This window comes from Apium graveolens, chromosome 3 (genome assembly GCF_009905375.1).
Source record: "Apium graveolens cultivar Ventura chromosome 3, ASM990537v1, whole genome shotgun sequence".
Classification (NCBI taxonomy): domain Eukaryota; kingdom Viridiplantae; phylum Streptophyta; class Magnoliopsida; order Apiales; family Apiaceae; genus Apium; species Apium graveolens.
The window spans coordinates 291344176-291355331 of record NC_133649.1 but is presented as its reverse complement, the minus strand read 5'-3'; the positions used below and the strand labels follow the sequence as shown (position 1 = coordinate 291355331).

At 34.0% G+C, this 11156-nt stretch overlaps 2 protein-coding genes and 2 non-coding genes across 4 annotated transcripts; 3 read left to right on the top strand and 1 right to left on the bottom strand.

The window, feature by feature from the left end:
• The first annotated feature begins 4180 nt into the window (after positions 1-4180).
• Positions 4181-4263, top strand: TRNAL-UAA (transfer RNA leucine (anticodon UAA)). The gene has a single exon. It is a non-coding gene; the product is annotated as a tRNA-Leu (tRNA).
• Positions 4264-4965: 702 nt separating this feature from the next.
• On the bottom strand, positions 4966-6584 carry LOC141715156 (glycerol-3-phosphate acyltransferase RAM2-like). The gene is made up of 2 exons (XM_074518637.1): positions 5973-6584; positions 4966-5862 (listed from the first exon to the last, which is right to left on the bottom strand). Exons 1-2 carry the CDS (start codon positions 6582-6584, stop codon positions 4966-4968), a joined length of 1509 nt encoding a protein of 502 aa, XP_074374738.1.
• Positions 6585-8738: 2154 nt separating this feature from the next.
• TRNAG-GCC (transfer RNA glycine (anticodon GCC)) lies at positions 8739-8809 on the top strand. The gene has a single exon. It is a non-coding gene; the product is annotated as a tRNA-Gly (tRNA).
• Positions 8810-9549: 740 nt separating this feature from the next.
• LOC141713553 (glutathione S-transferase U17-like) lies at positions 9550-11081 on the top strand. Its single transcript, XM_074517022.1, has 2 exons — positions 9550-9931; positions 10508-11081. The coding sequence occupies exons 1-2, from the start codon at positions 9620-9622 to the stop codon at positions 10862-10864; spliced, it is 669 nt and encodes a 222-aa protein (XP_074373123.1). The 5' UTR covers positions 9550-9619; the 3' UTR covers positions 10865-11081.
• Positions 11082-11156: the final 75 nt, after the last annotated feature.

Below are 11156 nucleotides of genomic sequence, written 5' to 3'. Positions count from 1 at the left end.
CATCAAATCGAGCTAGTGCTATATGGAATAGGGATTTTTCCTCAATTGCAAGATCTGTTTTTGTTGCAGACTTGCCAACTCCTGTATAATCTTTTCTTTTCTTGAATAAAAGTCTTTGTTTTTCAAAAAGAAAATAAAACTGGACTGTATTTTTGTAAAAAAATTGTAACTTGAGTATTTTAAAACACCCAAAAAAATTAATTGAAATTTTGTATTCGAAGTTGATATTATTGATCAAATTATAAGGTGTAAATTTGTGGCTGTACAGACCTATCCCAGATGGATCATTTACGTTTGAATAGACCAAAAAAGACAACCAAAACTGTAAAAGAAAGCAGTGAAAAAGACCCACAGCACACCACAAGCCCCTTTTCTTTTTCAGGTAGATTAGAAATAAAGGGCTTTAATTATTTCATGCATTTACTTTAGAGTTCGAACACATGCAATCACGTTCGGTTCCGCATTTTAATTACTCAACCAATATAACTAAATGCATTACTCAATACTATTACAGTTAATAAATCACTGACTTAAAAAATAAATTAAACTAAAACATACTCTAAGCAGGGTATATAATTTGCATGCCTCGTCTTCTACCTGTATATATGTGTTTAAAGTATTGGAATATGGAACCGTACAGTATAATTACTAGGCTTGCCCGGGGGTCTTCCTGAGTTTCCAGCTCTCCTGTTAAAATTTGAAAAAAAAAGTAAATTAAATTGGAATCTAACATGATCAATGTAGGTAATTGTAGCGTATGAAAGCAAAAGTTTGAAATTTCCTCGGGCAAATATTTATAAGTCAGTTTATAACTTATAAGTACGCAACAGCTTATTGAGTTTGTCGATTTAATTTATAAGTCGAATTTATAACTTATAAGCTGATAAGTTGAATGTTGATAACCACGTACTTTTTTTAATTTATTTTGATTTTTCACATTTTTATTAACTTTAATTTTAAAATATATATATCTAAATGTTAATCTTACTTAAAATTTAAGAATTAAGATAATTATATTTAAAAAAACTATTTATTTTAATTTATTAAAGTAAAATAAATTTTGACTTATAAATAAAATTATTCAAATATTTATGTACCTTAGAAATATTCATCTTCTCTTATCCGTTATGAGTCACTTATTAATTTTAAATTTTCTCAAACAAACACATCGTATGCTTCGTAAATTTTGAGAACCAAACTAAAGTGACCCCATTTGTTTCACTACTTAAAGACTGATCCAAGTGACAGAATAAAGCAAAGGAATTTACTTTCCTTTTTTACTTTATAGGTTGAGTGAATATTAGAGTTCTGCACCTAAATAAATTATGCCATGCATATTTCAAAACAAGATAAAAATATTAATTCTTAATTAGATGAATTCATATTCATTTTTTACGGTAAAGTAAATATACGTTAATATGCCAATTTCTTCTTACTCTTTAGGAGTACTCTGAATAAAATAGGGTGAACGACAAGTTTAACCTATTTTTATATAAAATTAATAAGGAAAATGTTATTTCCAAATTTCTTTTTTTATTTCCAAAGCAAAAACACGTGAAATTACCAAATTACCCTGCCTTTGATATTTTTCAAGAGCTTTTTTATTGTGAATGCATGGGGTAATTTTGTCATTTTACTCATTTTTTGCTCTGTAAATAAGAAAATTGCTCTGGAAATAACATTTTCCAATTAACAAAAATGACACCAATTTTAGTCGATGGAATATCCACCTCTCTCCGTGAAGTATCCACTATTATATACAAATTGAATACCCGGAGTATTCAATCGGGTAGAATTAACAACTTTTTTCAAAAAAGCTATTTTCGTTAATTTTTTAAAAAAATTAGCTATTTTTATCATTTTTTCAATAAAATACGGGGAGTCACGGAGGTAACTACATATTCATATATTTTGCATGTCACTTACTAGATCAATAAAAAATATATTAGTATTTTTATGTTATCAGAAAATTTAGCACTACAAGAAACATGATCATATGAATAATAAACATATATATACATGGAGAGATGATGTACATACCGATTATGGATGGGATCAGGACCATTAGGCACTCTTCTTTTGCTCATGTTGAAGTTGAAATCTGAGTTTGGATGAACTTGCAGCAGCTTCTCAGCTGCTACTTCTGACTTGGACAAGTAGGTTGAGTTTGTTTCTGATTCAACACTTTCTAACATCCCAACCCCCAAAGACAAACCTAATCCTACCAAAATTAGTATGGAAAACATAGCCCTAATCACCAACCCTAATCTGCCACTAATTCCCATGTCTCTCTCCTTCACTCACAGAGTCTTAATTTGTTCTTCTAGCTAGTCATACATGTATGTTTGTATATATGATATTATACTACAGATATATTTGTAAGGCTAGATTGCAGGCCAAGGCTTGAGAGAAGGGGAAAAAAGAGAGAAAAAAAAAGAGTAAAGCTAGGCAAGATAATTAATTATGCAGTGTGATTCTGGGGAGTTGTAGTTTTTCTTTCTTTATAGGTTGGACTCAGTGTTCTAGAGATCCCGATAAATCCCCGATTCAACCGATTAAGACTTTATAAAGTATCCAACCGATTCGATCTTTGAAATCCGATTTATTCTTACGGATTTTTCTTTATTGGAGTATATATAATTATTTATTAAAATTAAAATACTATATTAATTTAAAAATAAATAATTATAAAAATTATGATATAATAAATATATATTTGTTAATAAATAACTAATATAATCATAATAATATTTTAAATATAATTTAATATTATCATACATCCGATTTTTACTCCGATTAATCCCGATTTTCAATTAATCCTAAATCGGTAACTCGACCGATGTTTCCCGATTCCCGATTTTTACAAGACCGGTTGGAGTGTGATTCTGTTCACTTTCCATTTTAGTGTAGCCTTGTCACTGGATTTAACTGTCAAGAGCGTATCTTAAATAAATTTTCAAACCTAGATCAAAATATCGATCAATGTATGTCCCGGTAGATTTGTGATATACTCCCTCCGTCCCACCAGGATGTTTACATCTCTGGTGGGCACGGAGACCAATATATATATATATAAAAGTAGGTAAAATAATGAAAAATGATGAAAAGTGGTTAAAGTAGTGGGACTTATTAATATTTAATAATAGATTTGAGAGAGTGGAGGAAGTTAGTGGGTGTAATAGTGTTTTATATTATTAAAAGTTTACTATTTTTGGAATGTAAAGAAATGGATAGGACGGCCCAAAATAGTAACTGTAAAGAAATGGATGGGACAGAGGGAGTAACGTATTACGTGCATGTGTGTGCATTTTGCTAGATTTTAAGTGAGGTGAGCCGGAGGGATCGAAGAAAGCATATATATTTGCTTATTGACCATATGTCAAAGACTATTTAGGGGGTGTTACAGTCGCGGAACTAGCTGAAATTGAAATATTATCATGTTGATAATAGTCGGAGTTTTAATAAAAGATTTGTACCGAATTTTAACTAAATTTGTAAAAAAAAAAATCTACAAATTTTATTTTGCTCAGCCAAAATTTCAGCCTAGTGTTGTTGCATATGGTCTATGGATACAAGTAATTTACTGTACAGTGTGTGCATCCTTATGGTGTCATGCAGCTGTATAAAAAGAACTCCCTCCGTACCATACTACGTTTCTCATTTTGACTTTTCACACTATTCATGGTAAGCGATTGACTACTAATTTACGTCTAATCTATAAAATCAAATATAGTCATGAGTGATTTTGTTGGATTTATATTTATGAATCCTGTAATACAATGAAATTTTTATATTTAATACTAATACGAAATTAAAAATATTAACAATCAAAAATATGCATTGACAAACGTGTCAAATACAAATAGAAAATATTTTTAAGAACGGAGGGAGTACTTCCTTAATAATTAATCATTCCTGACGTAAACGTGTCCAATATAAATAAAAAATATTTTTAGGAACGGAGGGAGTACTTCCTTAATAATTAATCATTCCTGACTTAAAATATAATGATAGATGGCTACATTCTTTACTACAAAGCCCACTTAAAGTAGTCAACATGAAAATCTGAACCCTCTTGGCGTTTGTGATTCCTCCAATTTTAAAGGAAATAAGGTGTTCTCCTTTTCAACGTTTGTCATATTGTTATATTAATAATTGAATTCAAAATTTTAATATGTGAGCTGGTTTGCCCGAGTGGTTAAGGGGGAAGACTTAAGATCTTCTGCACATAAGTGCGCGTGGGTTCGAACCCCACAGCCAGCAGTGTTTTCTCACTATTTCCTTTTTAATTCATCCGTGGTGAAAAACATAAATTCTATTTGCTATTTATTTAATTCATTTCTGTGTTTTAATTATTCTAAATTAGATCTTTATTTCTTTTGTAAACAAGCATATATAGTCATGGAACACTCCTGTCAACTCTTACTTGCAGAAAAAGAAATAAAGATCTAATTTAGAATAATTAAAACACAGAAATGAATTAAATAAATAGCAAATAGAATTTATGTTTTTCACCACGGATGAATTAAAAAGGAAATAGTGAGAAAACACTGCTGGCTGTGGGGTTCGAACCCACGCGCACTTCTCCTGTCAACTCTTACTTGCAGAAAAAGAAGGTACAACAATCCAATTCTCATTCCTTGCATACTTCAGATCATGCAACAGATTTTGATGTTTTTGCTACTAATAGATTAATGCAACATTTAAGATATTTTTTTTCCCAACACATTGATCATAACTTAATTATACACTTAATACAGTGGTTGCATGTTAAGCAATTACTTGTCTGCAGTTTCAGTACCTTCTAGTTCATCACATATAATTAACTTAAATTTATCATATATAATTTGTCCAAAGTCTTTTTTGGATACTTACTGCAAGGTTCTATCTTTTTAGTTGCTTGACTACTAATCTTTTGGGATTTAAATTTACTAAATTAAAAACAAAGGTTCGATACATGCTCGATTAGCATCCGATTACTTTGTTAGCCTTGACAGATTTATCTACCACAGTGCCATCATTCCCAGCAAGTGCTGTATATTTATCTTTCCTTGTAAATGTTGTGCACTCATAGGATAGAGTTGCTGCAATCACCCTCTGAATGTAGTTTGCCACTTCATGGCTTGGCTTTCCTGAGCTGCATGTTAACTCTTTTGGCAGTTTACGCAAAAAATTGACTGTGTATTCTGGTATAGGATTCATGAAGAAGTAAAATGTGTCCATTCCTTTCCACCCTCTTGCTGTTGTCCCATGGAACATACTCATTCTGTTTTCCATAGCTACTGGTACTAGCTCATCTGTTAATTCAGCAAACATAGCGGAAAATCTAAGAAGGAAGGGTTCGCGACAAGTAGTCCCCTCGGGGCATATAGCCAGGTCTCCTTCTTGTAACATCTTTTTGATCATTGATGCATCAGTGGCGCGGTCCCTGCTAAGTCTAACAGTTTTGATAGGTGAGATGAGTTCGGATAGTCTGGAGACAGAGTATGTTACTGCAGCAATTGGTCGGCCAAGGGCAGTTGAGAGAAATATTGGGTCTAGGAGGGTCCTGTGGGAGCAGATAAAGAGGACTCCTGATTGGCCATCGGATTTTTTTACAGGAGGTGGTGGATTGCCCTTAATGGTGACACGGACGCCAAGTGCTAAGAAAGCATAGTATACGATTGGCATGGGAAGTAATGCTCCTGCAGCAACTCGCAGAATGGAAAGGATGATGCCTATTGGGATCCAAATAATGGTGATTAGTGCTATGATAGGTGTTGGTTTTTGTACGAGACGACCATCATGGAAGATGACTGGCTTTGGGAGCTTGTCCTTTGTTACAGCTTCAACCTCTGGTTTAGGTGGCACTAAGTAGCCCTCCTGCAGTTGAATGTGGATTTGATATTAGTTAGTATACATGAAGTTGCATAGTTAAAAGTTTTTAGATAAAGTACTGCTCATTCATTTTGATTTAGGGAAATATTGCAAACCTTGCACAATGCCATGAAAGGAAAATCAGTATGCCTGTCCCCTAGGCCTATCTCTGGTTGAACCTCCCCAAAAGCTTCTCGTAGAGCATTGGCTTTATTCTTGCCAACAAGAACCCCTGGTTTGAGAACAAGTCCTGTTGCTCTGCCCTTGTAGGCTCCTATTTCTGTTCCCAAAACTAGATCAGTATCCAAGAACCCTTTTAAAAATGGTTCCACCATGATTCTTGGATTCGCTGTGAGAACACAACGCTTTCCACATGATGAGAATACATGATACGAAATAGGATGGAGATCGGTTGAGTAGAACTTAGGCAACACAGCTCGTGCCACGGATTCTATATCAGAAACTCTCATCCCAACAAATGTTGCGAAGATGAGAACTTGGATGCCAGCAGACTCAGAGACAAGGTAGTATAAAATTCCAGCAAGTGGTGAACATAAGAGCAGGAAGAGAAGCCTTAGAATCCCTCCAACCTCAAATGCAACTAAGGCAAAATAAGGAAAAGAACTACGACCTCTTAGCAAGGTTCCATCTAAGTCTGCAACCACACTGTCCTTTTCTCGGCCAAGTGATGAACAATTCTCAACTGTTGGAAAGTTTGTTATAGCCATTGTCGGTTAGAAGTACCCAATGCTTGTAATAACATGCAGTTGAAATTGATAGATTTATTTGAATCTCATTTCGCTTGAGGTTCAAATCTATATATAGATGTTATTGTGAACAAGTTTGTCGCAAAGCATGAAGGGTAGTGAATATGGAAAAAGAAAATTTACAAAATAATGTTGGCGAAGAGATCAAGGAGCCAGAAATCATTAACAATCCATGATTCTGGAGGAATTGATAAGGACAAGAATGTGTGTTAAGATATGCTTTTAGTTTAGATCGCCTGTCCTCGTCTAGGCATTAAAATTACATACTGCAGATACTATTTTGAATTCCTATTGCCTTTCTTTAATATAGAAGAGTTAAAGAGATGCATATAAAGAAAAAAGCTTAATGTAAAACAAGTTGTTGGCTGAATAACATTTGACATTTATTTATGAACTGCAGTGCTGATTAGGATAGGTATACTGAAAATGTTGAAGTTCTTGTCGTGGAACAAAGTGTTCACTAGACTATAATGTTAGGTTGAAGATAATGAGACGAGTTAGTAGCTTATGTCGTAGAACAAAGTGAATTTGTGTACATTGGACCTTTCCCGGACTCTTCTGATGTGGAGGACCTTGTGAACCAGGTACAACCTTCTCTTGAAACAAGAAGGTGAAGAAAGAATACTGGTTTAATGTGTTGATGCATATTAACATAGTATCCTTTATACTAGCGAGTTCTACATCTGAAAGAGGTCAGACATAGTCTATTCCAAAGTGAGTCTGTGTTGATACTTTCAATGAGGATGGAAGTGAATAACATGTGAAATTGACCTCAGGCATAGACACATTTGTGGAGATTCCTGTTGAGTAACCAGCTCATCTAAAACCTTAAGGTGTTAGAGGAAGGCCCCAATAGGATCATATATTTAACAATTCCAAAGCTAGGAAGGGTTTCGTTCTGCTTTTGTTTATGCTGGTCGTTGTCATCCGTGGATTTTGTACTGTTAAGATAGAGGAGAATGGCCAATGTGTGATCAAGTCTTTCATTCATGATATCTTAAAACCTATCAAAACTCTACCATTGATGCCTGAACCTGGAAGAATATCAAGAGACCCAACTTCTGCAATCAACTTCTACGATAAATAAAATTCAGTCTAGAAAGTCTTTATATGACCTTATTTTCTAAACGAGATGTCTCCTGATGACTCTAGTGACTAATAGTCCTATAATAATCAGAAAAAAGATACTCAAAATGCCGATTTTGATGTCCTAGAACAGTATATAATATAACACTAATATTAAAGCCTACATGTACATGTACTGACATAAAATAGCACTTCCTGAGAAATTCTGGAGCTGCAACCAAATTGTAGGAAGATTGCAGAAGACTTCAAAATAGATATCGGGCTATATTACCCTCACCGTCTCAGTGAGGAGCTTCCTGGATTGAGGTAACCATGAATCAAGAACATAACAAATTCCAGATAAGATATTGATTCTCCCTTTGCAGGAATGCTCAAAAGACGCGCTACAAACAGTAGGAATGCTCGAAAGAGGTTTTACAAACAATAAACAATTTCTTCAAGACCTGAAGTGAAATGCCACTAGTACTAAATGTACAAGTACACGAGGAATTATCACTATTCAAAGTACGTAAACATAACATAACATAAACATACAATAAATAGGCAATTACCTCACAAATTTCGAGCACTGACATATAAATGGAATGTTGCTAATACCTTAGTAAGAGTACTGATGATCACAGACAGAGTTTATCAATGACTAGTCAAGTAGAGTTGAAACAGTGTTGTCGTAAAATCTTAACGGAGTGTTCCGGTTTAGGCTAACGCCTTTAGTTTGCTGTAAGAGAAAGTTGACATGTGACATGGAGGGACTTGTGATATGAGTATGTTAATTACAGTCCATGGAATGGATACGAGTAGAAATCAGTCTTTTCGCGACGAAGGTGAGTTGATCTCTTGCTGCATTTTAATTTTAAAAATGCACCATTATTGATAATGATAGGAAAACTGAGTAGCTCCACTATCACCACCGGATAATTGCACTTCAGTTCATGTCTTAGTAGCCATTTCTTGCTCTTAAAAAACCAGCATAAAAATGAGCTCTGACAAAACCAATCAAATATTTTTTTGACAAATAACATATAAGCAGCACCAGTGGTCTAGTGGTAGAATAGTACCCTGCCACGGTACAGACCCGGGTTCGATTCCCGGCTGGTGCAATTTCTTTTTTGTATTTTCCGAAATTCCCCGCCATGAACAAGAAAAATTGTCTTTGTCAAGCTAGTTGATTGATATAGACCACATTTACGACAACCTTTCTCATATGGCAGAAGGTTCGAGAATTTTTAGATACACAGAATTTTTAAGAGGACCAAGTCAAAGCAATACTGATTATGTTTCTTTTTATTTAATTTTTTAATTTTTGGCACATTTTTAAATAATTTGACCGTAAAATTATAATTATATATTTAAGTTTTTTTACATATTAAAACTATAATTAAAATTTTAATTCAAATAATAATAATAATAATTTTTACTATGTAATTGAATTTCCTAAATATGTACATCCAACTATAAATCATATTTGTTAAAAAATTAAAAACGGATGAAATATGTAATTTTCAGAATTTTAAAATGATTAAAATGTAAATTTATTTATTTTTTTACCCTACAAATAAGTATCTGTCATAAAAAAATCTCGAAAATTACGAATTTGTAATGTTTGAGAAAAGTAGGGACCCAAAATGTAAAACAAATGAGAAATTACAGGCAATACAACTATAGAACACCGACATGTACATTTAATTTCATTCAATATAACATTTGACTTTTTGGTAATTATACACGTGGATTCACAAAAATATCTAAACCTCCTCATATTCTCACACACATCATCGCTTACGTCACAAGTCACAACCCTATCAAAGCTTTATAAAAGCAAGTCATCTCTACTTTGATTTCTCACTCAACTTGCATATTTTCATTTGAGCATTACCAATCTATACAAAACACAACTATCAAATCATCAAATGGCAGCTGTGAAGCTTCTTGGATTTTGGGCCAGTCCTTTTGTGAACCGGGTTCAGATAGCTCTGAACCTGAAATCTATAAGCTATGAACTTATTGAAGAGAATCTACGTGCAAAGAGTCAACTCCTTTTGGAATCTAATCCTGTTCATAAGAAAGTGCCTGTGCTCATTCATGGTGATAAGCCCATCTCAGAGTCTCTTGTGATTGTTGAGTACATTGATGAGGCTTGGTCGGATGGCCCTTCCATTCTTCCCTCTGATCCTTTTGCTCGTGCCACTGCTCGCTTCTGGGCTGCCTATATTACTGATAAGGTATTCTTATAACCCTTTTATTGTTCAGGTAACTCGACCGGTATAAGATCATGTTGTGGTCTCGTTGCAAAGTAGAAAATTTAGTATCAGCTATCGTTGAATGGGATACACCAGCCGAAATGAAACATTGCGGCTGATGTATACCATCCAAGTTGGCAGTCAATAATTTGACTTGAGAGTATTGACATGTATAACAGTATATGTTGGGCGTTGTGTGAATCTGATCCTATTTTATTCAAATTTAATTTATTTTTTGTCAGATCTGTATCATTTACAAAATAAATATGATATCTGATCCTATTTTATTCAAATTTAATTTATTTTTTGTCAGATCTGTATCATTTACAAAATAAATCTGATACAAGTATCATATTTTTGATAGTCCAAAATTGACTTATAGTCTGGATCAATATGCTCGTGGATAAGCCTAGCTTTAAGCTGCTTTCAAACCTTCATTTTTCAACTTGTAAGTCAAGTCAAACGGGCTTATTTCAGATCCGAAAGTGGGGGTTCAATGTACTTGAGCATGTATAATTCCTTTAACTTTACAATGTATTGACATATGAATATTTGCAGTGGTGGCCGCTATTAACAGAATACAGAACAGCAGAAGGAGAGGAGGCAAAGGCAGCAGCAAAAGAGAAATTTTTCGAAGGATTGGTGCTGTTGGAGGAAGCTTTTGTGAAAAGTAGCCAAGGGAAGGGCTACTTCGGCGGGGAGAACATCGGTTACCTTGACGTAGTCCTCGGAAGTCTCTTGGCTTGGCTGAGGGTACGAGAAGTGACACAGAATGTTACATTTCTCGACAAGACCAAAGCGCCAGAGCTTGCTGCTTGGGCTGATAGGTTTACTCTGAACCCTGCGGTTGTCAATGTATTGCCCAAGACTCAGAAGTTGGTTGATTTCATCAATAGTTTTACCAAGGCTAGTTGATTAAGCTTACTCTACAAGAGAATTTGTACCCTGTGGCCTTTGCAGAGCTTTATGTGGGAACTGTTTCAGGTTTCTGTGCCTAGGGAGTCTTTTATGAGTTTGTATTTTTCTTGATTATTGTTGAGATTGTCCTAAAAAGTGTAGTGAACTACATTTCAGTAGTTTACTCCAAGAATTAATGAAATAAAAAAAATTTGCTATACATAAAATATATAAACCTGAAAGACTCGTGAAATCCATCATACCTTTTGTCCTAAAATATTTAATAATAATAAAATAACAGCAGTCACCT